At 48.9% G+C, this 27,703-nt stretch overlaps 1 protein-coding gene across 9 annotated transcripts; it reads left to right on the forward strand.

Annotated features, from left to right (window-relative positions):
• Window positions 1–30: 30 nt before the first annotated feature.
• Window positions 31–26,693, forward strand: IL21R (interleukin 21 receptor). Of its 9 annotated transcripts, none has more exons than XM_065684994.1 (10): window positions 31–94; window positions 11,461–11,501; window positions 12,124–12,198; window positions 17,395–17,500; window positions 18,148–18,344; window positions 19,662–19,813; window positions 20,216–20,393; window positions 20,704–20,800; window positions 21,612–21,693; window positions 25,446–26,693. In XM_065684994.1, the coding sequence occupies exons 3-10, from the start codon at window positions 12,144–12,146 to the stop codon at window positions 26,340–26,342; spliced, it is 1,764 nt and encodes a 587-aa protein (XP_065541066.1). In that variant the 5' UTR covers window positions 31–94; window positions 11,461–11,501; window positions 12,124–12,143; the 3' UTR covers window positions 26,343–26,693. The 9 variants fall into 9 exon arrangements, with proteins under 9 accessions (XP_065541066.1, XP_065541064.1, XP_065541063.1 ...); XM_065684992.1 differs by lacking the exon at window positions 31–94 and adding an exon at window positions 5,059–5,217; XM_065684991.1 differs by lacking the exon at window positions 31–94 and adding an exon at window positions 5,660–5,748.
• The last annotated feature ends 1,010 nt before the right edge of the window (window positions 26,694–27,703 follow it).

The following is a 27,703-nucleotide window of genomic DNA, read 5'->3' on the forward strand; positions in this document are numbered from 1 at the left end:
TTGTAGAAGCAAGCAGTTACTTCATACTTCTACAACTGTCAATGGAATTGGATACTTCTAAGCAGTGTTTTCCCAGGAAGTTTATCAGTTGAAGGTCAGACCCTCTTAATTGATGGAGCTTTTTTTTGGGTTCTTTAAGGCAGCTTATGCTTGTTGTTGATTAATTATTCCAAAAGTTTTACTCATAACTCTGCACATTTCTAGGGCATTATATATTTTGATGTGGTACATTCCACCCCAGTCAGCTGGCAGTGGCACAGAACAGTTAAGGACCGTTAAGACACGTACTAAAATATGTATGTATGTTCTTATTAGGTTAGAAACCCTTATTTGCATTGCCATGCATAATGCTGAGCACAGAAACTGATTTAGCCTGCTTTGTAAGATTTTTGGTACTGCAAATCTCACTTCAAAGTTCGGTTTGGCCAAGTAGGAGAGGTATCTCCCCATCAGTTTTGCAGCAGTAAAAGAAGGTTTGTAAGCTCTGGGAGGAGGTGCACCGTGAAATATCTGTATTTAGATGTAATGGTTAATATTTCGTTAATATAGTTAATCATAGGCACTGGTTTGTAGCTCACTTTCACTAAGGTGGTGATTGGTGAAAGATCTCGCTGCTTGTAGCTAAGGTGCTGGTGAACATGTTATTTGTTTTTACTGGAAACATCAGGTTGAGTTTTATTTCCGCTCAGGTGAGGTTTATTTCTATCAGAATTACTCTTTCTTTGCACGAGGAGAGTCACTGCTGCATGTAACATGAGCACAAGCTCTGTGAAGTGGGAGGGGTGTGAGGCAGATGGATGAAGAGGCCTTCTAGGACCCATCAACCAAACCTACACTGAAATGGTGGAACGGGAAGATGCAGAGGCCATGGTCTGCCTCATGAGTAAGCCTCACTTCCCTAAATCCAAGCAAAGTCAAGCTGAAGCAAAATCCCATAGCTAGTCACTGGAGCTGCCCATAATGGGTGACTCTGCTGTGGTAGCACAGGGCTGTTAAGGGAGGCACAGGAACCAGTGGAGCTTTCTTCCACTTCTGCTCCTGTACTCTCCCTTGTGCTCTTGGTGGAATCCTCCTGGAAGGCTTGCGCTCAGCTGGATCAGCTTCATCCTGCCTTTCCCTGGCTTCTACATAGCTGTGACCTGTTGGATGGCTTTCTGTGTGTGGGTATTCTTCCCCTTTTCTCTCCCTTCAGTATTTCTCTGGTGAAATCAAACTGTAACTCTTCAAGAAGGGGGAGCCCTATTCCTATGCCTTTGCATAACCCAGAGCTGGTGATGGGCTTTGGGGCAAGTGGGCAGCTCGGCCTGTGCTGCTGCAGGCATGGATCATGTCTGCAGCTCATGCTCCATCCTCCAGTGCCTCCACTTCTGCTGCCCGCAGCAGTTGCAGCACTATAAAACACAGGGAGGTTTCAATGATGGGTTTCCAGCCTGAGGTGATCTGCCCAGAGTGTGAGGGGTTGTGGCTTGGGCTGGCGCCAGGCTGCCAGTGAGGTGAACTAGCCTGAGCTGCATGTGGGGACAGCCCGTGCTTGCAGAGCAGCCCTCCAGAGAGAGGAGCTTCGTTCCTGGCTGCTGGGACCCCCCAAGTGTGGCCCTTTCAGCTAGCGCAGGGCTCTTACCAGGACATAGAATTACTGACCACAGTAAGTATATTCTCTGTGTTTTCCGGTGTGCTTGTTAAGACTGCAGTGCAAGTGGGGGCTAGTGCCAAGTTTTAGCCTAGTTATAAAGCACTTCATTGCTCTCTCACCGTCAATCCGCCTCCACATCTTTTACCTGGCTGGCCTACCAGGTACTAGCAACCTGACTCACCATGAGTGAAATGGGTTCCTGAGAAAAGCAGGTGTATTCCCAGTTCAGGAGAAGCTAGTTCTGATACATGCTTTTCCTTTGCAGAGTGCCACAGCCTCGCCTTTTCTTTCTGAACAGTGTTGGCTCCTTAGAAATACACACCTATGTGGAACAGCTGTTGGCAAATCCCTGTCAATCATAAGGCTTGTCATTGCCTGTGGAAAACCAACAATAACCACAAGAGGATGAAACTGCTGTGGAGCAGGAGTTTGAGGATGTGGGGTCAAGTTCTTGGAGGTGGGAGCAAGTTAATTTAGGATACAGGAGGGGCCAGCTTTTTAAATAACGTCTCTGCATCTTGCTTTGGGAGCCTGCACTGTTCAGGCAGGATGCAAGCACTTACCCATCGTGAGCTACAAACTTGCATCTAAGAAAACGAGTTCTTTTAGGTGCTGCATAATAGCAGTAGCAGAGCAAAGGGTGAGAGAACCAAATTAAGGGGGTTGTGATTTCCAGAATCCTGCTCCCTAACATTTTCCTGTGTTTAGAATTATGTGACTCCTTAGTGAATAGGGACTGAGCAGACAGTTTGCTTTCTCGTAGCTATGTCTTTTCTGTAGAAAACTCCTTAGGAAGTGTGATGTGTGCCATTTGCATTCTAGCTCTGACAGAGGTGTGTAATTCTGCATACAGTTGCTTTCACAAAGAATAGGTGGTTTTGACTAATTCTCTGGGGAACTGTGCACATGCAGTGTACCCACACACACAGAGCATCCCCACTGCAGACCAGCCAAGTGAGGAAGAGGGTACTGTCCAGGTACCTCCAACACAGTTAAGCGAAGTTGAAGCTACCCCTCAACGTGTTTTGTCTGAGTACCCAGTAACAGCCATCGGCAGCACCACTGGTTTTCCAAGTCCTGAGTATTCTCATGCTTGTGACAAGCTGAGAAAGGAATGTTGAGAGGAACTTTGCAGCTCTGCTGAACTCTGGCCAAAGTTGCTTTGCTCTGTTTGTCCCTTGTGCTGTCCTGTTTTTATCTTGTCCCTCCAATGGCTTTCTACAACGAGTTGTCCACACAGCTGCCTTCTGCCCCACCAGCAAGACTGCAGGATAGAGAAGGAAAAATTGGCTGCAGCCCTGGATGAATATAGGTAGGAACCAAGTGCTGCTGCGGGGGCAGGAGCACTATTTCCTTTTTTGCTCTGCCATTAACAGAACTGACCATCTGTGCAGGAGCCCTAAAATTCTGTATACTGAGGCAGTTGTAATGGCAAGAGTTGGTAGAGTACAGCCTGTGACCCACAGCCTGTCCTTGATAGAGGGATGACTGTCCTAGACCTGCCCATGGAGTGTGGCAGGCGCCCTGAGGAGTTCCTGTCCCTGAGCTGTGGTGGATCAGCAGCTTCCATGGTCCTGTCTGTGCCCCATTGCATAAGAGCAGGCATTCACAGCAGTATGTTGCTTGTTCTCTGCTTGAAGGTTACGGAGTCAGTGCCTAACCTGTCACTGGGACTTTCCTACTTGAGGCTGTTTCCCCAGCTCTTAGACATGGGGGAATTTGGTATCAGCTGAAGAGTTTGAGGTTGGCTGCTCCTCCCCAGCTCAGCCACTGCTGGTTTCACCTGCAGTGAGCCACCCACACAGCAACAAGAATTACAACAGGGTGAGAAACACTGGAGTGCCTCTTGGGGGGAGAATTTCCACACCCAGCTCAGGGCTGTAACTGGTCCTCAGATCTTGTCCAGATCCTCTAGAGAGTTGCTGTGAGAACCAGGCCTGCTCTGGCCGAGGTTGGCCCCAATGTCTGCCCTCTTGGCCTTTGGTGAGTGAGGTCTCCAGGAGCTGGCTCTGGGAGGCTCTTGCTGTGCTGCAGTCACTGTCCAGTGCACCTGTCTGGCAGGCTCCAGGCTTGAAGGTTATGGAGGACAGTTCAGTGCTGGGTGGCACTGTCTGCTTGAGGCTCTCCAGAAGCACACAGAAACCTCCTCCACAATGTGAGCTAGGCAACAGAGCCATCATGTGCCTTGTTCCCTGCACAAGGCAGGAATTGGGACCTGCAGTTTAGCTCGCGTTCCACGGCCTTGCTCCGAGCTGCTGCAGAAGCACCAGGGATTCTTCCCACCTTTGCAGTTCTTATGAGATGTCTTATAAACCTCCACCTGTGCTCCGCAGCAGGAAGGACCAACACATTCAGCTGCTGTTCGTATTATGTCTATTTTGCCAGTTATCTGCCATCGGTTTAGCTTCGTGCTGCTCTTAGCACATTCCAGCTTCTCCACACTCTCTTCCCAACTTCTGCACATGCACAGTGGCAGGGAAGGGGTGTGGAAGCTGCAACTGTGCAGAGCTGGTACAGAGCAGCAACCAGCGGCTCAGCTTCCTTCTTCGAGCAGGAGCCTCATACCACAACCAGTCACTGTGGGGCACGGAATCCCCCAGCCCCTGCTTTTTGTAGGAATAAGCCTCAGACTTCTCCTCTTCTTGCAGAGCACTGGAAGCGTTTCCTAGTGCTGCTTTGGGTGCAGATACACTGATGTGACGCAATTTCATTGCATTAGTCTCTGTTCTATGGAGCCAATAACCCCATATTTTGGCTGGTTTAGCCTCAAACAAAGCAATCTCCTGCCTTCTGCCACCTTCCAATGAACTCCTAACACAGCATCATAGCAAAGCCACAGCTTCACAAAACTCGGACTGCCCCAAGAGTCTCACAAAGCCTTTCTGCTTCTCTGTGCAGGATTGTATTTTGAGTTTTTGGAAGCGCTGGTTACTTTGGAGCAATCTGTTTCCAAGAAAATCCTGTATATCTTCAATATTATTAATATACCCCAGCATATTGCAAGGTGCTTCCCCATCTCTGCCTGTTTGTCCAGCCTGTACCCGCACCCACCTTTTCCCCTAATGACACAGTGACGTGAGAAGCCACGGCTTATGTTAAGCCTGTTCTGTGGGTTTGGGATGGAGCCAGCAGGGCTGCTGGTCTGTGGTCTGCCATGCCATCACCTCCTGCAGCTCGCTGCTCGCCGCTGGAGGCAGCTCTGCCCTGCCAGCCATTAGCTCTTGCCCTGCAAGTGCCTCTGCAGTCTGAGGTTGAAGGTAGCCCCTGTGTTTTCACCCCATTAGAGGTAGCAGAGGGTTCCAAGGCACACTCAGTTGGAGGGCCTGCTGTGAGAGCTGGTGGCCGGGCAAGCTGCTGCAGGGCTGAGGCATGCTGGGTTGTGACAGCTGTGGCAAAACAAAGATCAGAAAAGCTCAGGTGGGGCTCTTGCCATAAAGAGCTCTGTGCCAGCCACAGGGTTCTGGCCTTGGTGCATCCCTGTGAGCAGAGACCTTGGGATCAGCTGGTGGATGCTGGCTCTACATGGGTCAGTTTCTGCCAACCTGTGTGGAAGGAGCAGAGTTCTACCAGCGCTGCTGACTTGGGTGAGCACTGGGGAATATGTGATGGACTTGCTGACCCCATGGAGGGTCAGAGCTCTTTGGAAGTACAGATGTGACCTGGGACCAGTCTGAGAACGGCTGTGGTAGGGAAGCGTGGAGAGGATGGGGCACATCAGTTCATCAGAGCAGAAGAGGCTGATGTTTAGTTTGTGAAGCTGCAGGAACCCAGCTGTGGGGCAGGGCTCCGATGGAGGCAGAGGACTGCCTGTGAGCTATCCACATGGGTCTCAGCTCTCAGAGTAGGCTGGCGTGGAGGCTGTCTTGGAGAAAGTATGCTTTCCTGTGGGCTGAATGTATTCAGCATAGTGAGGCATCTGGGAGATACTCTGGGCACAGTTTGCATGCTGTATGAGAGTTGTAGGTTTCTGTTTCAGATGGCCAGGGTGAGCTCACAGGCACAGTCATTCCTGTTTCTGTTTACCAGCATGTCTGGTGATTTCCTAAGAGAAGATACGAGCCTCTGTGCGATCCCCTCTGTGTGAGCAAAATGTTCACAGTCAAAGCTCTGTGAAGGTAAGCCCTTTTCCTCTGGCAGGAGCCAAAGTGGTGTCCTCATACTACAGCCTTCATGCAGAATGGGTTCAGACTAGATGTGTAAAGGGGAAAACAAAGAGGCTGAGCCCAATGTTGGTGGCTACAAAAAGACAACTGGCAAAAGCAAAAGGGAGGCGGGAGGGCAAGGTGCTGGGGTCTCTGCAGGTGGCACTCAGCATTCCCCAGAGCAAAAGCTATGCACTGCTTCCTCCTCTGCAGCATCCTGCCAGCTCCCAGCCTGCCAGCTGGGGGGCTTTGTTGTTTTTCAGCCTCTGCTTTGCTGACTAACACCTCCGCTTTCTGCCTGGCTCATTCATGTTTTACCCCATTTCCTGAGCTTTGAGGTGGTTTCTTCTATTGCTTTTCCTTCCACTAGAACACTGTTACTCGTGTTTCAGCTGTTCTCCTGCCATGTTTTACTCATTGCTTATCGTAATGTGTGATTATCTTCCTCCTGAATGTCACCAGCTAGTAAAGGCACCTTCTACCCTAGAGTTATACTAGCTGTGTATATTTGACAGTGCAGAGGATGTTGTTTTAATTCCATTGTGACAGGAAGAAAATACAGATATAGTACTGTTTTTGTGGAATTTTCACCCCCATATCATGAACTTGGTAACTGCAAGTATCACTAATTCTCTCTTCGAGGGAAAGGAAACGTCAGCTCTGATTGTTATTTCCTCTGTGTGTATTTATTCCTGCTTATAAATACTTAGAGTTGTTGCCCTTCTAGTTGTGGCAAAATGCTCTTGGGTCATCAATAGCTTTAGCAGAGTCTACCAAGACTTCCCTGATGCACCCTTCACACTTCCTTCTGGTGAATGTGATTACAGCTGGATGAAAGTAGTTGCCTCTTTTCTCAAATCAACATGATTCCATGGCAATTGAACTGCTTCAGGTCTCCAAGTGCTTTACATTTGGGGCTGGATTCAGCTGCCCTGAAGTGTCATGGAACCTCAGGTGTAGGGGAGTCAGTGCCCTCACAGCACAGAGCAGCTCTAGAGCTGTGTGCTTGTGGAGACAGGCACTGGGCACTGAGCCCACTGACTTGCTTTGTTCTGTGCAGGAGACATACCTATGTACTGTGCGCCAGGCGGGAACAAGTATCAGGGCCCCTAGAGATCCTGTGTGTGTGTCCTGCATGATGGCTCTTCCCAGGCTGTGTATGGTGGGTGCAGTCCTCAGCACTGAAGGAGGTCTGGTGGGTCACACTGCTGGGCTGCCAGCGCTGAAGAACCAGTTGTATGTTAAGCGTTTGCTCTGCAGAGGCAAGACTCTTTGTTGCTCTTCACATTGGATTACTTGCACAGCTTCACACGTGCACATGCATGTACTTGCACATGCACGCATGTACAGGCACTATGTACAGCCTGACCAGCCTGACTCTCCCATGTCTGTAATTTCCCTTACAGATACCTGAGGAGCCCTGAGGTCTGGGTGAGAGTTGACCCCTGTCCGGGTGTGCATCTGGTGCCTTAGGCTGCCTGGCCGGTCATGCTGTGCTGTGCCAAGTCTTTGCACCTCCTGTTGCAGTGTGGCAGGTGCAGCAGGGGCTGAGCACAGAATCTGCTCACCCTGCACCCAGCTGCTTTGTGCCTGCTTTGCTGCTGCAGTCTCCTTGGGTTATTCCAGCTTCTTATTCTTTACCCTCCTACCGCCACACTCTGCTGTGCGTGCAAAGCCCCCTTCTAGCGCTGCTCCATTCCCTCTTGCCCAAGGACACAAGGAGCATGCACTGGACTCCTTGCAGCCCCCTTTAAGGTACACAGGAGTGGGTTGGCCTGCCCTTCCTCAGTGTCAGCCTTGTAACCTGCAGAGCTCCAGCGCAGGCACGAGCTGCAGGCAGGAGGGCAGGGCAGGGGTGAGCCCCTCTCCCCTGCAGCAGCCAGACCAGCTCCCTGCCTGTGGTCTGAGGATTGGTGCTGCTGCCCTGGGTCCAGGGGCCATGCTGGGGACAGGCAGAAGTGCAGTGCAGTGGTTCCTGTCTCTGGCAGGATACACATTGTACTATATAGTTAGGTTTGGCCATTTAACGCCCTGACACTGATGCCTCCCCACTGCAAAGCTCTAATCTACTAGCCCCACTATGACCTTTTAGATTGGAGGCTTGTTTTTATCTGCTCTCCCACCTTTTTCTCACATGAGAGGAACAGAGCAGAGCAATACAGTAATAAATGCTGTGTGGGTGTTTAGACCCGAATTCATTGCCTCCTCTGCTCACCACATCCTTCTGTCTGCACAGTAATACTGGTACAGTGGTGACGTCAACCCCCATTTATCACTGTATTCCAATACCTACAGCCTGGGTTGTGCACAAGCAGGCTTTACCCTTACTCAGTGCTCATGAGACCCACCTGCTCCCCAGCTCCTGCGCGCGCAGCATCTGCAGCTGCAGTGGTGTTTTAGCCAGGCCAGCCATGGACTTGTTGGAAGGCTGAAGTGGACAGTTGAGAGGACAGGGACAGGGCAAGGTAATGTTCATGCTTCCTCCAGCTTTCCCTGCTGCCAGTTTGCTGCTGCTTGATATCTGTGACTTCACTCTAAAGCTTTCTTGTAGCTGACGTGTCACTTGTGCCCCTACTGTCGTTGCTGTTGGCCTCTACTGGACAGCTAGAGAATCCTTCTGTCTCCCTGTTGCTTTGGCTTTGTGCTTAGATGGTGGTGTACACTGATAATCAACTTTTCTTCAAGAAGAAAGCTCTGTTTTTCATACAGGGGGTGACTGAGAGGCTAGTACGGTTTTTTGCCTGGGTGTAGAAAAGACATTTATTTTCGCATGTTTGGAAATACCGAGGGGGCTGTTTGGTTTTGGTTTTTTACTTCAACTGAGTTCTTAATTAGGGTTCTTTTGGGGAAGTTTGGTAAGTATCTACGTTTCCTGGAGACACTTCAAACTGTGAGCTCAGACTGCGCCCGTCTTTGGCAGCTGACAGCACCATATTACCAGATCCTTCACTAAAATCATCTTTGTGTCTGTAAATGTCTGTCTGTATTGGTCGTATTTCTTATCCTCTGGTATATCAAAACCTTGTAGTATCATTTACATTTGCACATCTATATGAATGACTGATCAGCTTTATTTGTGTGCTCTCACACAGTGTTCCCTAGGACACTACAGAGTTTGCAGCAGTGGTGCTTAGGAGCTGTACAATGCTTGACATTTTATAAGAATTAAATAGCTGTGTTTCAAGGATGCATGAAGCTGTCTCAGAGCCCCCGTTTCACAGAGAAATCGAAATGAGGTGGTAGAAAGGACTTTTCTAATGCCAGACAGGGAATAAGTTCCTGCCTCTGCTGGTTGCCAACTGCCATTCTTCCCTCCAAGTGAACAACCACATGAGCAAGGTGCTGACACGGAAGCAAATGGAAGAGTGTAACAAATGGAGGGATGTAGGAAAGGTGGGGGTCTTAATCTCAGGCTGGGACTGAAGCTTGCAGAGGGCCTGACTGGAGGAAGCTTCAGAGCAGGGTCCGCTACCCATCTCTGTGAAGCCATGAGGTCTTTCAGCCAGCAAAGACCACAGAGACACTGCTGCAGAGCTGCATCTTTCCTAGCTATTCTACACATGCATCCGTGTCTTGTCATAACAAGCTGGAGCACAGCCAGGAGGTCAGACACACAGCACTGGTGCTTTCTGTGGTGCACTTAGAGGCAGCAGCACTTTCCCACCACACTGAGGTAGGAGAACTGTGCAAAAAGGGAAGAGGATAAGTGCTGGACTGATCTGTATGCACTGGCAAGGGTAAGAGACTGGACAGTGGAGCCCCAGGTGAGGAAGTATTACCTCCTTGCTTCATCCATATCAGCAGATCCTACTGCTTTTCTGTCTTGTTACTGCTACTGTGCTCTTACTCAGGAAGCTTCCTTCTAGATTACAACCTTGTACGTTAACCTCTCTCCAGTGTGTAATGGCAGCCTGTGATATCTCCATAAGACATCTTTCTTGATGAGCTTGTTGGTTTGACTTTTTCCTGTTCAGTCCTTCCTGTACTATTGGATTGATGGTACAGGCTATTCTCTGAGCAGAGGAAGGAAAATAGGGACGGCACTTCAAAGAAATCACAGTCCAGCAGCTAAAACCAGCAAAGACTTCCCTTGCATCGCTCTGGCCATTTAGGCAGGAATGGGGATAAAATGAGGGAGCTACAGAAGTATCTTGAACATGAAACACTGGGGCCCTGCGAGTTGGGTTCTGAAACAAGCCCTGGGGCTGCAGAGCCCTCCTGACGGCCCAGCCCTTCCTTCCTCTGCTGAAGAAGTGGCAGCAAGTTGCCTTTCGGCCCTGCAGGGTGGCCAGGACTGCAGAGCATGGCAGCCACGGGCAGTGACACTGACGTGGGCTCTGCCGCGGGGCCCCGCGCCGTGGCCTGCACTGGGTTGCAGCCAGGACGAGGGCACAAGGGCTGAGGGGAGCAGGCAGCGTGCTCTGGGACGGGAGCGGGCCCGTCTGGGCAGGTCGCTGTCCTCCTAAGGCAGGGCAGCCCTGAACGTTCTGAGCCCAGCAGTTACAGGTTCTAGGTATTTCCCAGGGAGGAGGAGGAGGTAAAAGGGCCGTGGACAAGTGCATGCATCGTGTCTCCAGGGCGAGTGACACGGCCCCAGTGGCCGGTTCTTGTGTGAAATGTGCTGCAAGGAACAGGGGCCGCGGTGCCGTGAAGTCCCGACCGGAAGCTGCCTCAGGAGCCTGCCCACCTTGAGGGCATCTGCTCTCGTGGTGCCGGAGGTCTTAGCGTGAAGTCAGGTGAGAGGTTCCGGCTGGCAGGAGAGCACTCAAAGGAAAGAGAATCTGGAGGAGCGCAGTGGAAGGGAGCACAAGGTGGGGTTAGACAGTGGCCTGTGTCTTAGTAATCAGAAGTCACCAGAAATAGCGGTGGTGACAATCGTTACCCTACGGAGGAAACTTGAACTGGGACCAGAGGGGTCAAGAGAAGGCCTTTCCTCAAGGAAAGGTGTGGTGCAGAAGGAAGGGCTGGAGTGTGTGGGAAGAGCCCCTGTCCTGCCACTGGCAGCAGCTGGGGCAGGCTGGCAGGGTGCTGGGGCCTGTGCAGCGTGCGCTTCACCCGCGCCGTGCCTTTGGCAGCAAAGGAGGGGCAGCAGCAGCCCGGGTGCCCCCACGGCAGGCCTGCGGCCATGAGGCGTTCGTGCACCTCCCGGGAGCCTTGCTGATCTCATCTGGACACTGGCGCCTGAGAGCAAGGCTCAGCCCGTGCGGGGCCGCAGGGGCTTTCTGGGGGCTGCTAAATTTATTTTGCTTTCATTATTTGAGTAACCCTGGGAAATTTTTCACCACCACAAATGTTCCGCGGGTGGGAGAGGCCTCGCTGGCGTTCTCTGCTGAGTGATGGCCTGCAGCTCGCTGCTGGTGCTGGGGAGGTATGAGGCAACCAGGACCTGCTCCTGCACCTGGGTCACGGCACCTGGTATCGGTATCCATACAGGCTGGGAAATGGAGGGATTGGGAGCAGCCTGAGGAGAAGGACTCCCAGTACTCGGCAGGGAGCTCATTTTGAGTCTTTCTGGGCACATCTGTGTGTTTCTGTAAATGTTAAATGCTGTGAAAACACAGCCTTAGTGTGTTATGTGGCTTCTGGGGTTGGTCTTGGAGTGGGGGCTGTGGGTTGAGCAGTCATTTGTATGTGATGCTGTTTCCTCATATTGTTGTAAACATCCTGCTGTCCTTTTCTGTGTAGGTTCTCTTCACCAAAGTGCATCAGGACAGCATTTCCCTGAAGTGAGTACTGTACATCATTCTCTTCTGTGCCATATGGGAAGCTTTTTGGTTTTTTGACTGGTTTGCTTTGCTGGAGTCGCTTAACCAGGAGCTCCATGCTTATTAAACCATGGGTAGAACAAACCAATGAGTTCTCACAAGCTGTGCTTATACAGACCCACGGTGACATTCAGACTATGACTAATTCACTGTACAGATATTGAAGCCACACCAATGTCACTTCTCCTATTTGCAAACCATTTCTAGTTGCAGGAAACCACTGAAGAAAAAACGGGTTAGTGCTTAACCCAAGTGCCTTCCTGTTGCATGGATAGAATGTGGCTGCAGTCACTTTCCTGCCTTCTCTGAGCACATGCCGCTGGCAAAGAGCAGAGATTTCACTGACTTGGTTATCAGCCATTGGCAGGGCTGTTGGTCAGTCTCCCTAACCCATGGAGTAGGTACACAGAGGATGACTTGCCTAAATCAGGCACTTCACTTTTAGACATTTAAATGAAAGCAAAATTAATTCTGCCTCAACTTTTTAACATACGAGAGATGGCACAGATGAACTTTTAATTGTTTGTTTGGGACTTTTTAAGGTGTGTGGTTTTTTGGTTTTGTTTTGTTTTTTTTCTCCCAGGACATCCAGTCAGAACCAACATGAGGAACAAACTGTGGCTCCAGAGTACTTCCTTCTTCCTCTTACTCCAGTACAGTAAGTTCCCAGATATCTCTCCCAGGCTGTACACCCATAGGATTTATCTTAGTGGCTTATGACAGAGGCCCTGCTGAGATTTACATGCTACTAAGTTGTCATGGGACAGCAAGCACAAGATAGCATACCAGGGGAGAAGGTTCCATGGGATAATGAGTTATGCAAGAAGCTCCATGGGCAGTAGAGAGCACACACAAGGAGCTGCACCGCTGAGCAGAGCTCACCCTGACTGCATACCACCCAAACCCCACCTTTGCCATAGGAAAAGTTCTGGTGGCCAAGACCAGGATATCCCTGGGGCTTACGGCTGCTGTTGGCAGGCCAGCCAGGGGCAGTGGAGTGAACCTCTCCTGGTCCAAGCCCCCTTGCTGAGGGCTGCATCATGCAGTCAGTGTCGTAGAATCGTAGAATCATAGAAAAGTTAGGGTTGGAAAGGACCTCAAGATCATCTAGTTCCAACCCCCCTGCCATGGGCAGGGACACCTCACACTAAACCATCCCACCCAAGGCTTCATCCAACCTGGCCTTGAACACTGCCAGGGATGGAGCACTCACAACCCCCCTGGGCAACCCATTCCAGTGCCTCACCACCCTAACAGGAAAGAATTTCCTCCTTATCTCCAATCTAAACTTCCCCTGTTTAAGTTTTAAACCATTCCCCCTTGTCCTGTCACTACAGTCCCTGACGAAGAGTCCCTCCCCAGCATCCCTATAGGCCCCCTTCAGGTACTGGAAGGCTGCTATGAGGTCTCCACGCAGCCTTCTCTTCTCCAGGCTGAACAGCCCCAACTTCCTCAGCCTGTCTTCATACGGGAGGTGCTCCAGTCCCTGATCATCCTCGTGGCCTCCTCTGGACTTGTTCCAACAGTTCCATGTCCTTTTTATGTTGAGGACCCCAGAACTGCACACAATGCTCCAGGTGAGGTCTCACAAGAGCAGAGTAGAGGGGCAGGATCACCTCCTTCGCCCTGCTGGTCACGCTCCTTTTGATGCAGCCCAGGATACGGTCGGCTTTCTGGGCTGTGAGCGCACACTGCAGCCGGCCCATGTTCATTTTCTCATCGACCAGCACCCCCAAGTCCTCCTCTGCAGGGCTGCTCTGAATCTCTTTGCCCAATCTGTAGCTGTGCCTGGGATTGCTCCGACCCATGTGTAGGACCTTGCATTTGTCATGGTTGAACTTCATAAGGTTGGCATCAGCCCACCTCACAAGTGTGTCAAGGTCCCTCTGGATGGCATCCCTTCCCTCCAGCGTATCAACCGGACCACACAGCTTGGTGTCATCGGCAGACTTGCTGAGGGTGCACTCAATCCCACTGTCCATGTCAGCGATGAAGATGTTAAACAAGACCGGTCCCAACACCGATCCCTGAGGGACACCACTCGTTACCGGTCTCCAGCCGGACATCGAGCCATTGATCACAACTCTTTGTGTGTGGCCATCCAGCCAGTTCTTTATCCACCGAGTGGTCCATCCATCAAACTGATATCTCTCCAATTTAGAGAGAAGGATGTTGTGTGGGACAGTGTCAAACGCTTTGCACAAGTCCAGGTAGATGACATCAACTGCTTTACCCTTGTCCATCAGTTCTGTAGCCCCATCATAGAAGGCCACCAAATTGGTCAGGCAGGATTTCCTCTTAGTGAAGCCATGCTGGCTGTCACCAAGCACCTTGTTGTTTTTCATGTGCCTTAGCATGCTGTCCAGGAGAAAGTGCTCCAAGATTTTACCAGGCATAGAGGTGAGACTGGCTGGTCTGTAATTTCCCGGGTCTTCCATTTTCCACTTCTTGAAAATGGGGGTTATATTTCCTTTTTTCCAGTCGTTGGGAACTTCACCTGACTGCCAGGATTTTTCAAATACGATGGCCAGTGGCTCAGCAACTTCATTCGCCAGCTCCTTCAGGACCCGCGGATGGATTCCGTCAGGTCCCACAGACTTGTGCGCGTTCAGATTTTTAAGATGGTCTCGAACCAGATCCTGTCCTACAGTGGGCCCAAGGTCTTCATTCTCACAGTCCCTGCGTCTACCTTCTAAGACCTGGGTGGTGCAGTCAGAGCCTTTGCCAGTGAAGACCGAGGCAAAGAAGTCATTCAGAACCTCAGCCTTCTCCAAATCCTGTGTAGCCAGTTCTCCCGAGAGCTTCCTCAGGGGGCCTATGTTGTCCCTAGTCTGTTTTTTGTTTGCTACGTACCTGTAGAATCCCTTCCAGTTATCCTTAACATCCCTGGCTAGGTTTAATTCTAACTGGGCCTTAGCCTTCCTAACCTGGTCCCAGCTTCCCGGACAATATCCCTGTACTCTACCCAGGCTGCCTGTCCTTGCTTCCACTTTTTATAAGCCTCTTTTTTCCTTTGAATTTTCCTCAGCAGCTCTTTATCCATCCAAGGAGGTCTCCTGGCCCTTCTGCCGCGCTTCCTTCTAGTTGGGATGCAGCACTCCTGAGCTTGTAGCAGGTGATCCTTGAATATCAACCAACAGTCTTGGGCCCCCCTGCCCTCCAGGGCTATATCCCATGGAAGCTTACTAAGCAGGCTCCTGAAGAGGCCAAAGTCTGCTCTTTTGAAGTCCAGGGCAGTGAGCTTTCTCACTGTCCTGGGGATCTCAAATTCAACCATCTTGTGATCGCTGCATCCAACACTGCCCTGGAGTACCACATTCTCATCAAGCCCTTCCCTGTTGGTGAGCACAAGGTCAAGCATGGCACCTCTCCTTGTCGGCTCCTCTATTACTCGCAGAAGGAAGTTATCTTCCACACAATCGAGGAACCTCCTGGATTGCTTGTGCCGTGCAGTGCCATCGTTCCAACAGATGTCAGGGTGGTTGAAATCCCCCATGAGAACAAGGGCCTGAGAGCGTGAGGCTTTTCCTATCTGTCTGTAGAGTGCTTCATCCACAGGTTCTCCTTGATCAGGTGGCCTGTAACAGATCCCCACAGTAATGTCTCCCACGGCTGTTTTGCCTTTAATCCTGACCCACAAACTCTCTGTAAACTGCTCACCTGTCCCCAGACAGAGTTCCATACTCTCCAGCCTATCCCTAACATAAAGGGCAACTCCCCCTCCCCGCCTGCCGGGCCTGTCTTTTCTAAAGAGCCTGTAACCTTCCATTCCAACACTCCAGTCATAGGAGCCATCCCACCATGTTTCTGTGATGCCTATTATATCATACCCCTGTAGATGTGCACACATCTCTAATTCCTCTTGTTTGTTCCCCATGCTGCGGGCGTTTGTATAGAGGCATCTGAGCCGAGCTCCAATTGAAGCCGACTCGTTGGCTGGAGCAGCCGGAATGTATGTACATTGTTCCAAGCATTTATTATAGGTGTTGGCAACTGACTGGGTGTGTTGGGATGGAATGATGCCCCCCTCCCCTGACACATGTGTGTGTGTGTCATTCCCCCCAACCCCCTTGCTGGTTCCTACTCACCAGGCAAGCTCCAGCTGACTCAGAGCTGACTTTCTGAACAGGTCATCTGGGCAGAAAAAGGCAGCCACAGCAGTGTCTGCAGGGAGCAGGCACAAGTTTAGCGTTTACAGGCTCTTCTAGGCAGGGTATTGGAAGCACTCCAAAGCAAAATTAGCAGAAAAGATGAATTCTGAGGTTTATCTTCCTGCCATACAGGATCATTGTGATGTCTGATCTCAATTTTGTGTAACGCTAGCCAGGGAATTATCCTCTACTAATTTCAGTTTGGACCAAGCTAGAGTCTTCTATTAAAAGTATTTGATTTTTGTTTCTGATGCTACCAAGGACGGACAAATCATCCTAGATCAAACTGGGTTTGGGACACTTGATTATTTCCTTCACAGTAAAAATCTGCCATCTTCTTAATTTTGTGAACAGATTCTTGCCCAAAGATACACTTGCATCTTACCAGCTACCTAAGCATAATAGCCCATGGCTATTATGGCTGATGAACATTATAGCATAGAAGAATACTAACTAGCTATTTTATGAGATTATTAATCTCATAAGCCTGGGAGCAGTCCTGATGGTAGGGGGGGACCACGTTACATGGATGTAACAACCTTGACATGTTCCCCTGGATGATGACAATTTTATTCCCATCAAAAAGGGGTGATACTTTATATGGAAGAGATGAGTAGTCACTCTAGCAGGCATGGTTTGCACCAGCACCTCCTACAGGCCTTTCCTCACTAGCATAGTAGCAGTGTCTCTTGTCAGCCCAAGATGCTGTCAGGAGAAGACTCACCAATGCAGACATTTCTCAGCATGCCGCTGTCTGCTCTGCCATGAAATCCAGGGAGATAACTTAAGTGTGTTATGCACAGAACAGCAGTGCTGTTGTACAGTACACTTCAGATACTGATACATGAGCAGAGCTCCTGCAGAACAATTAGAAGAGCATAAAAACTGCTTTGTGAACACTTTCAAATTAGCTCATTTTCTTAATGACCAGCATAAATCCTACCATTTCCTCTCAAGTTCTCTTTAGAAGTCTGTTTCAGTTTCCATGGTTAATACATTGTGCCTGTCATTTTACTATCAGAATGATTTATGGAAGTTCTAGTAACTACAAATTTACAATTTTTTTTTTTTTTTTTATTTTTTTCAAAATTCCATTAAAAGTGTATTCCGAGCCCCTGGAGCTGGACATGAAAAGTAATGATGCTGCAGATAGCGAGCTATAGAAAAATAGTACGCAGAGAGCGTGGTAAAGAAAGAATTATTAAAGTACTACTTTTAAAGATGTGCAAAATGCCCTGTCCATGCCATAAATGAAACCAGCAAAGAACAGACCTCGATTTAGGAAATGGTATCATTAAATTTGTTTCAATATGCTGCTGTTTGTTATGGAGTAGTCATGTGTCGTGCTGCATAAGCCAGGGCTCTTGCAGAAATAGTATGTGACTCTGCTATAGTGACTATAAAAGAGGGAACATAGATAATTTTGGCAACAATCTGAGCAGCTCCTGCACGCTGATATGCCATTTGTTGCCACTGCATTTTTAATAGATTCTTGTTTGACACTTATCTTGCTGTCAGTGACTTGCCTCCCTATAGAGGTGAATACACCGTGCACTCTAAGACTGGAGACTTCTGGGGGGGCTATCTCAGAGTCTGTTACCTTCAGATTTAGTGGGAGCCCTGAGGACTCTGTGTATTGATATAAAGTTCTGCTTGCTTCACCATGGAAGTTGATATTGTGTTTTCTCTTTCCCAACCTACAGCTACATGTTGTGAAAACCTCACTTGTTTTGTGGACTATGTACAGACGCTGTCCTGTGTCCTGAGGAATGACTTGGGTGCCAGTTCATATAACCTCACTGCAACATGGTGCGTCTCAGTAGGATGAGTAAAGTGAAGTTAGCAGGAACTTCTAACATGACCATAGCACAGCAGTGTCCTTCTGACCCCTTTGTTAGGTAGAATCTTGTTCTTGCTGCCATGCTGGTTTTTACTTGGTACTTCACACTAAAGTTATCAGCTGGCATCTCCCTTGGCAAAGGATCCCTGGTTCCTGTGTCCACTGACTACTCTTCTTGCCACTGACTGCTACACTGCCTCTGGTTTCTTTGGCACTGTTTTCTCTCCTGCCCTGAGAATATCTTGCCTTTTGCTGCTGCTAACAATGGACTTTCACTCCTGTGTGCTGGAAGGGCTCCTGCAGTTTGTTCAAGCCTCATGTGGCTGCTGCTCTGCCCCAGCAAGGAAGTAGGTGCAGTCCTGAGCTGTGTAGCCCTAGTCAGCACCTTTCCTTTCCACAAACACTTTCCTACTGCTCTCAAAGATCTTAAGCTGAACAAAGAGAGCGGCAGGGGGAGGGACAGACAACAGATGGACACAAAAACTGTCAAAGTTCAAAGATACATTTTATTTGAACATGTTGCTTTTATTTTCTCATAATTTCCGTGCCTGGTGCTTTAGTCAAACTACAGCATGTGGCAGATTTGGACTTGTTTGGGTTTTTTGGTGGTTTTTAGGGTTTCCGAGGAAGTTCCAGAAAACACTGTGGCTGCCTGCAGTCTCCTGCAATTGTCCAGGAACACCAGTCACACAGAGTACATGTGCACTGTGGATATGACTGAACTGCTGGCAGATATCAAAGTCCAGGTGGATGTTACAGAGACAGCTGCTAAGCAGCGCGTGATGTCCAATGGCTTTTATATGTCTGAGAACAGTAAGTAGAAAAATGGTGGATTTCATAAATACTGTCTGACCTTTTACCTGTCTCCTAGATAGTCTGGGCAAGGAGCAAGCATGACAGGCAGTGCTGGGGGCCTGTGTTTGGTGTGCACTCATCTACACACCACTGTGCTCTTATTGTAAACTACAGAAACATTTACGCTTGAGGCTGAGCTTAGGGCTGGCTTGGTCCCAGCCTTTTTGTGTGGAAATTTCTTTTCCCCATGAAGCAAGAGTGATAAATTTCTACCTTAGACCAGTCTCATATGTAGACTATGCAGGTGTTTGTTCTTGGCTAGAACCTGAAGGCCAAGAGGAACTGCTTTAGTTGCAAATGCCACAAATGTCCTCACAGGAGTCCCAAAAAGGCTCTTGCAGTGGATACCTGAACCAGCATGACATTGTGGGTGGCACAAGGTGTCCCAGACATAATGGATGTGCCACTCCTTTCTGGGGCAACTCCAAAACATCTCTTCTGCATGACAGGAGATATGGATACAGCCATTTGGTTGACTTGGTGGAATGCTGGTGTGTTCCATGTTGTGCAGCAAACTGTGACGAGAAGGGGTGGTTAGCCAGGCAGACAGGAGCTGTGTGGCCATGTGAAAAAGGATTTATCTAGTTGGATTCTTCTCAAATTAAACTTTATTTGAGAAGTGTCATCTCTTTAAAAAATACCATAACATTTCAGAAAGCCTCTTGTCTCCATTGACAGACTATTTTGGTGCTTTGCATGTCTCCTGGATGTCCCCATACAAAGGCATCATAGCTTAGTGATGGACCCTGTAGACCTAGGGCTGGAGTTTGTGCATTACTGCTTTTCGATATGAAAACAGCCTGCAGGGGATACAGAAGCTTGTCTTTTAGGCACTTATGACACAGGGATTTGCACTGGGTTTATGCAGTGTCCACTCTCGTCAGCTTTTCCTGATGTCTCTGTTACACTGAGGGATATTTCCCTAACTGTGCAAGTGACTATGACTACACAGAATCCTCCTATGCCATGAGAAGAACAAGGTGCTATACTCTATGTTTGCCAGCTGGTATTAGCCCCTTGTGCTATCTTCTCCTGTTCCTTAGGTGATGAGGAGGTTCAGAGACAGGCAGAAGGCATGTTTAGAGAGACATGCTGAGGTGTGGGGTTCCGTGCATGGCGGCCCAGCCTGAGAGGCAGCAGTGCTGTTGATGTTGTCCTGGGAGGGGGGCCCCACCCTGCCAGGGGACTTTTGTTCGCTCTGCACTGCTGATATTACGCTGGGCCACCTCTTGTCTGCAGTAATGTTGGGAAGGGTAACACCATCCTGTCTTTCAGTCAAACCACAGCCTCCATTCAATCTGACTGCTGTGTTCTCAGAGGGTTACAATATTTCTTGGGAAACCATCTACCAGAACTTTCCTTTCTACTTTTTGAATGAGGAGCTGGAATATCAGCTGCGTTACAAGAGAAGGACCGACACCTGGGAGGTGAGATGTCAGTTTACCATCAAGTAGGATGTAGTAGCAAAGAGGGGGCCCTCACAACCAGGACAAGAGCACTGGTGGGGAGGAGGGTTTTCCTGGTTTGGAAAAGGCATCTCTTTGCTTGCCGGGACTGAAAACAGGTAAAACTGAAAAAAGAATTGAGAAACTGTTTCAGAAGTACTAGGTCCTGTGGGGAAGGCTGACAGTTCATTTACTTCTCATGCTGTCCTGCATGGAAGGATCCCTGAGGGCCCCATGCAGCTGCTGCCCAACCAGAGCACAGCCTTGCAGAAACAACATGAGAGCAGAGGAAATGACTTTGCAGGGCTCCTCACTGGGCAGCAGTGAGGGTAACGTAGGAGCAGTCACTCCAGCCCTGAGTATTTGGTGTTTCATCATTCACAGACTTGGAAGACTAAAGCTGTTCATGAAGATAAAAGGACACTGGTAATTCTGCCATGGGAACTCCAGGCAAACACTGAGTACGAGTTCCAAGTGAGAGCCAGACCCCGAGAAGGCACTAGTTATCATGGATTTTGGAGTGAATGGAGTCGTCCGCTGATGTTGACAACTGGCCCTGCCGGTACATAAAACCAGCTCTCCTTGCCCTTCCAGCCCAATGGCAGAGAATACTTCCAGAACTCTAATCAAATCTAATTAATTAGAACAAATAGTCTAGTAAAGACAGGCATATTTGGTTTGCTTAGTGAGTACGTAAACCCCAGGGCTAGGCTGATATGTGCTGCCTATACTGACCTTCTTACTGTCCTTCAAAGCCTAGTCCCTAAGAGAAAGTCTGGGGTAGAAGCTGAGAGTGTCTCCTCACTGTCTCTTGCTTTTTGACCAGGTTAAAAATGCAAGGTGAGCCTGAATGATCCTGTCTCTTTCTCTAGCAGTGACACAGACAGCAGACATGGGATGGCTGCTGCTGTTGGGTGGTGTCGTGGCAATCACTGCCTCAATCACAACCTTTCTGGCCAAACAGCAGAGGTAAGAATGCTTCAGGAAGCTGGAGTAAATACTACAATTCTGTTGCTACAGATGGATTATTCGCATGCAGCCTTCTTTGCATCTTGTGTATCCATGCACAGACAGCAAAGTATGGTCTCCAGCTGATGTACTGCCAAGAGCACCTTGCTTTTCTCTGGGACTCTGCTGCCATTCAGCTGGCTGGGACAAGACAACGATACATGGGGATGAGAAGGGGCTACCCAGCCTCCTGGGCTGTTCTCCTGGTCCTGTCTGTGCTCTGCATTTGCCAGACGGGAGCAATAGCCATGGCTGGCCTGGCCCTTTGCAGAGCTGACACAGGCTGCTCAGTGCTGGCTGAAGGCTCCCTACTTTTTGGAGGGTCAGGTGCCATTGCAGAGGGATGGAGTGCCTGCAGCACAGCGGGAATGGTGCTGGGCTGCTGCATGACAGGGCTGGCACAGCCCCTGTACACAGAAGAGCACAGGGCAGAGTTCTGGCCTGCAGGTGCAGACCAGCGGCAGCCTGAGGGGAAAATGCATTTCCAGCAGCTTGTGCCTTTCCAGGAAGGAAAGAAAAACCTCTTTCCTTAGCGTGAATATTGTGTGCTCAAGTCTTGAGGGCTGAGGCCCACCTCCTGTGAGGCTCACAGGAAAGGCCATTAGATAGCTCTCATAGCACAAGACATCCTTGGATCCTCAGCCACCTGCTAACTTGTGAGGCCAGTGAGGCTGGGCAGGTGACTGGGGCTGCCTGAATCATACCTGGAAATGCCTTGATTTGCATCTGTAATGTGTACTTAACCACAAAGCCTTTCTCTTTTGTCTTCCAGATTATGGAAGAAGATAGCTTGCATCCCAGACCCTGCTCCCTTTTTCAAACCCCTTTACCTGGTGCATAATGGAGATTTCAAGGTATTAATGGGCTACGAGAAAATGGAGCACATGACAAAATTAAACTAAAAATCGCATTATGCTGTCCTGGGCAAGGGGTTCTTATTAGGGCAGTGAGAGGTGGAATCTATCTCAAGGGAATACCACACAGCTCCAGATATAAGGACTAGCACTCCAGTGTTTACTCTGTGCCCTGAAGGCCTTTATGTCACATCCGTGCTGCTTATTCCCTGTAGGTTTCAGTGGGTGAGCGGAGCTCATATATAATCTGTGAAGCCTGGAAGCCTGAAGGGTGTGGACAAAGGGATACCAGGACAGTAACTGGGATTTTTCAAAAGCTCCAGTCCCATCCTGCATCAAGGTCATGGAGCAGGCTTCACTGTAGGGCCATCTCTTACTCCAGCCTCTGCACATGACATGAGCACAACACCAAGACTTGTAGTTCCCGCTGAGGAGTCACTGATACGGACAGTAGTTCTGCATATCAACCTGGAAAAATGGCTGGAGCTCTGTGGGCAGATAGCTGCTGTGTGATAGTACAGTGCAGCTGCCTCCCTGTACAGGAAGTGTCTTTGAGTAGCCTTGCCTAGCCTTCCCAAATTCTCTTCCTATTCAACAACAGCCAAACTTGCTCATGTGGCAAAATGGTTTGCAAAGACTGCAGAGTTTGCTGGAGTTCTTAGGCTACAAAACTAAAACCACTGAGCATCCATAAATAATGGTTGTATTAAGCTGAACAGCAGCTCACAATGCCATTTATGAAACTGTAAACTCCTGGCATGTCAGTGCAGACTTCACTGCCTCTTTCTGGACAAGTTCCTGTTGCTACAGCAGCACTGACCTGAGACACTTCACTGTCTGCTTTTTATTTCTGCTTTTTCTTAGACCCTCTGGGAAAGGGACACCAGCTGAGCCCTTATGATCTTCATGTACTTTCCCACTGCTGCATGGCTGATGTTTGCAGTTAGGTTAAGCAAGTAGTCTTGGAGGGTTGCCATCCAACCCGAAGTTGGCAGCGACTGCCTCCCTTCCTTCCTGCCTTCCTCTTTCAGCCTTATTATGGCTTCCCATATCTTCTCCAGAGGGGTACTTGCATTCTCTTGTGAGGCAAGTGGCACTGGTTGCTCTTGGGGAAATGAGCCAAGACCAGGTGGGCTCTGTGGGAATTCCTGAGTGTCACAGGCTATCTAGTGCTCGCAATAGATGTGGAAGCACCCTGCATGTCAAGAGCCACGCTCCTCTCGGGTTGAAGCCGTATGGGATTCTCTGTTCTGTGGGAACTACATTCTTGCTAATTGTGCTGTTCAGTGCTGCTGAGAAGGGAATGAGCTTCAGTTGCTGAAGCTGAGTTACTTCTTAATAAATGTGCAGATGAAAGCAGTACAGCATCTTGTGCTGCTGTCCCCACAGCCACAGCACAAGATGCACAGGCAGGGGCTGTCAGAGGATGTGGTGACATCACTGGTACATGAACAGACTCATCCCTTTCAGCTGGCAAGAAACCAGCTGATGCAGGGCTTGTTCGACTGCACCCTGCCTGCCCCAGAGCAACTGGTTAGGTTATGCCTGTGAATAATGATCAGCAAATTACAATACTGATGCTCTGCAGACAAGAGTCCTGGACTGGGTAGGAAGCAGTGAAAATGTTATAGGAAAAGTTAAGACCTAAAAAGAGAAGGGAAAGCAGAGAAACATTGTTTGCTCTTGTGTGTACACAAGATCATGTTGGGCAGGAACTTTACAAAGGGATTTCCTGCTATTTCTTCAAATAGCCTTTTGCACCTCAGATGCCTTTCTGACCATTACAGTTTTAATAATAAGGTCTTCATAGTTTAGGTTAAAAAGAAATTAAAATAGACTTGGTGCTTCCTACTGTAATGAAGACTTTTCCATGCTCTGTCTCAGAGGGTAATAGGCTGTGTGAAGATGTTCTCTTCCCAAATTCTTTGCTCATGTCTAGTTACTCTGAGTGCAACTTTTGCAGGAGGCTGATAGGATTAAGGCAGTCTGGCAGCTGTGGCAACACACAGCTCTCATGCAGCTCTCTGGCAGAAGCCTTCACAGTGTTTATGAAGCCCAGTGTTGTCACCAACATTATACAGGGCACCAGGCTACCATCTGTGGGCTTATGACTGAATGCCTCTAAGTCAGAATCCTGCCTAGATGTTTTACCCTACTGCTGTTGTGTTGTTGCAATAGTAAGAAACTGACCCAAGACATGACAGTCTTGTTTGGAAACATCCTGAACACTAGCCTTCGGGCAACCATCCTAGGAGAAGGACAACTCTAACTTCAAACCCGGGCAGATGAAGCTCATTTAGCTCTGTAAGGCGTTCCATCTAAGAGAAGGACACTCTAACCAAACCTACAACCTGAGGACTTTGCTGTCACCGTCCAAGCTCTCTAGGCCCTGGCAGATAAACCTCAGGTGTAAAGGGTGGGGCCAGTTCCGCGCATGCTGTGCCTCACCTAAAAAATCCACTGTGCAGGCCTGAAGGCTTTAACCACACTTGCAAAGCCCTGTAGCAACAGACGACGGATGAAACGGCAGGTGATAAGGTGCACTGGAAACCGCAGACTCAACTGTGCATGCATGCGGTTCAGGACATTGGTTGCTTGAGATTGACCCAGGAGATGATAGTCATGTTCGGAAACATCCTGTGTGACCAAGCAGCCTTTTCCAACTGGATTTGCCTATCTCACATTGCCCTTTTAATCCTCATCATGCTTGTAGTAAGTGTGAGTAAAGCCCTTCCCAAATCTTTGTTCATGAAGCCAAGCCATCAGTCAATGACAGGGCAGAAGGTGGTGCACTTAGGTGGGCCTTTACACAGCTCAGCCATTAGGTAAGTCTCAGACAGGGAGCAGAACCAAGTCTTGAGTCTGGGGTGAGCCCAGCCTCTGGACTGCAGAATCCTCTAGTGGGACTGGCATTTATTAGTGGCACACGCCTAAAGCTTGTTGCGATCTTAGTGTCTGATTCAATGACTTCTAAAAGAACAGAAACTTTTACTTTGTTCTTAGATCAGAGAAACCCAGAGGTGCCTTTGTTCACACATGTGACTGAATGCAAGGGGCTTGTGACCTAGAGGTAATACAGGGCAGAATATAATACTAATGGTGATACAGAAGGGTAAGAGCCAGTGTGCGGCACTCCCTAATCATCTCAGTAAGAGTAATCTGCAAAGGCAGTGGTTACAGCTCTTTGAGGTCTCCATTCCCTGCCTATTCCTGCTTCCTTCTTGTCACTGTGGGAGAAAAGGCTGGTCTGGGGCATGGTTGCAGACAGAAGATTGGGAGGAGCCTTGCCTTGACCACCTTCCCAGGGAACTCGGGTGGGGGAAGTGACAAAGCAGGGCTGTGTTGTAGGGTGCCAGTGCAGCACACCTGGCAGGAAGCTGACCATCCCTCCTGAGAGAAGCAGTGTCCAGGACAAGAGGGCAGAGGAGACGTGGTGGCTTGGGACCGCTGGCTGATGCACAAAGGAATGCTGCCATGGGCAGTGGCATTCTTTGCAGCATGGAGAAAACTGCAAAGCCACATAAACTTCTCAGAGCTAATCATTGTCAATCAGTTGAGTCAATTCACCTGCAGCTGCTGCGTGTGGTGACATCAGCATCTCATACCCTGCTCGCTTTGAGGAGTCAGGGATTTTTAGAGTTTGACTTTGCCTCTAAAGATGTAAGAATTTTGATAGTTTCTGTAGAACCTCAAACCTGATGACACTAACCTCTCTCCTCCCTCTCTCTTTCCCTCTGTGTCCCTTTGTGCAGAAGTGGGTTGGTGCACCCCATTCAAAAATCACTTTTGATTTCTTTGAATGGGGGATAGGCCTTCCAGAAGTCCTAGAAGTTTACACCATGTGTAATTCCAACAGCACCTCATGGGAGGAGCTGCACGAGATGAGAAGAGATCTGCCTTGCAAGCCCTGTGTGTCGTGCCTGACTGCCCCAGGTCAGGATGGCCAGTCCCTTCTCTCTAGTGGGACTCAGGACCAGTCATACGGGCATTTGTTCATTGATACTGTGACTGTGGCTGATGAATTCACGCCTTGTAATTGCCAATGCAACTGTAACCGTGTGTACAGGGGACATGAGCATACCAGGGAGGAGGATAGTGCTGGAGAAACTGGTTACCCCAAGGTTAAAGTTGATGATGAAGACAGAAAGATACCCAGTGACTTGCCTCTGGCTGACCTGAGCACTCAAGACAAAATACTTGCTTCAGGCTCTGTGTCTACAGACCGCCTGCGGAGTACAAATGTCCCAGCCCACCAGCAAGTAGAAAGGGCTTTGGAAGGAAGGATGGGGAGCATCCTAGGAGTCCTTTGCTTGCAGCCTAATCAGTGGGATTTGGAAAATCCAGGTTCTCTCCCTTCCCCTGATGGTGAAAGTGTTTCCTACAGTGAAGGTTCCTGTGACTCCTTCCCTCACATTGCAAGGCCTGGTGACAGTTACCCTGCGATCTGCATAGATTTGGACACTATTGACAGTGGCTTTGTGGACTCAGACTGTGGGAGTCCGGTTGACTGTGAATTTGAACAAAACCGTCAGACCAACTGTGGGTCCATCCCTCTTGAGCAGGAGGGGGAGGATTTTCCACGGAGCTACGTCAAGCAGTGGGTCTCCTGTCGCTCTGACAGCCCTGTCAGTGGAGCACAGACAAACTAAGGACTTGATGTTGCCTTGTAACAAGAGTGTTCAGCCTTTCCCATACTGTGCCAGGAGCAAAGCGTTAGAAAAATTCATAAGAGAAGCAAAATTTACTTCGTGTAAGCTGGATTGCGTACTGCTGAAAACTGTTAGGTGCATAGAAATACATCTGCCTATTTCTACTGCCCCGTATTCTGTTCATGCCTCACACTCAACATTATTGATTTTATTATTTTTATCCCCCCACCCTCAGCCCCCTTTATAATGGCAGAAAAAGAACTGTACCTTGAAAATTACCCCTTGGCTTATGTATATGTGCAATTGTTTTTGACAGTGACCTTATAAAGAGTAAAACAAAACTTCAAATTACTTTCCTTGGTATTATCACATGACTTGAGAGTTTGGATGCAGATGGAATCTTAGAAGCATAACCCATGCCAAGCATGTTTGTTACATTAAAGTTCCCCTACCCTTTCCCAACAACACACATGGTATTACTTTTGCTACTAACATCTTTGGCTCTTTGAACCCAGCTATAATCATTAGTTAAATATGGAGGGTCGCAGCCCTGACCATACGTTGTGATCAAACCCAGTTGTCATATGATCATCACAGAAGTCTGTGGCCAAGAGAGCAAACACAACTCAGGCTCCAGAAACACTTTGCCTTTCCAGGTGGAGTCTGCTAATGAAAAGTCTTCAAAACATATAATTCCAGGTGAACTCTTGCTATGGTGCTCTTCTGCTGCAGCAGCATCTCTCCTAGTATTTTCCAAGCACATTAACTGAAACATTGAGCAGCTTTTAGAGCTATGCAGAAATTCCAGAAGTGTTGTACTACCTGCACGTGCCTGCAGCTCCATCTGCTGCCTTGGACCTGGTCTGCTGCAGTCAACAGGTCAGTAGCCCAGATTTTGAGCAATCTCTGCTGTCTAATAAAGCCAATCATGAAATTGTTATTTGCACTGTAACTGTAAATATATTTCTGCCTGACATCTCTGTATATCTGTTTTGTCTAAGATAATTGTCTTTAAAAGTCACTGTAATAGTGATGCTGAATGAACCTTCTGTAGGCATAGTGCTCCTGACCCATGGGCTGCTTGGGTCCAGAAGATCTCATACTGAGAGAAACTTTGTGGTGAATGATGTGTTGCCAGCGCAGTAATAATCTGTTGTTGCTGTGATACCAATAAACTCTCCCCCATCTGTCACCCAAGACTTTAGCCAACCCCACAGCTCCCGAAACAAGAGGGAGCACTGTAATGAAGAGAAGCTCTTCCTTTCACAGGTGAGTGCTGGGGGAGTTTTTCTATGCATCCACGTCCCTGGTTTGATTATACAACATAGTAGGACCATGGCTGTTGTTATTTTGAACCTACT

This window comes from Lathamus discolor, chromosome 6, assembly GCF_037157495.1.
Source record: "Lathamus discolor isolate bLatDis1 chromosome 6, bLatDis1.hap1, whole genome shotgun sequence".
Taxonomy (NCBI): domain Eukaryota; kingdom Metazoa; phylum Chordata; class Aves; order Psittaciformes; family Psittacidae; genus Lathamus; species Lathamus discolor.

Excerpts from the sequence above, each read along its gene's own strand:
- IL21R (XM_065684994.1), top strand. The coding sequence starts at position 12,144 with ATGAGGAACAAACTGTGGCTCCAGAGTACTTCCTTCTTCCTCTTACTC. Across the intron at positions 18,345-19,661 it reads CTTTTATATGTCTGAGAACA|TCAAACCACAGCCTCCATTC; the intron begins GTAAGTAGAAAA and ends CCTGTCTTTCAG. Across the intron at positions 21,694-25,445 it reads TGCATAATGGAGATTTCAAG|AAGTGGGTTGGTGCACCCCA; the intron begins GTATTAATGGGC and ends CCCTTTGTGCAG.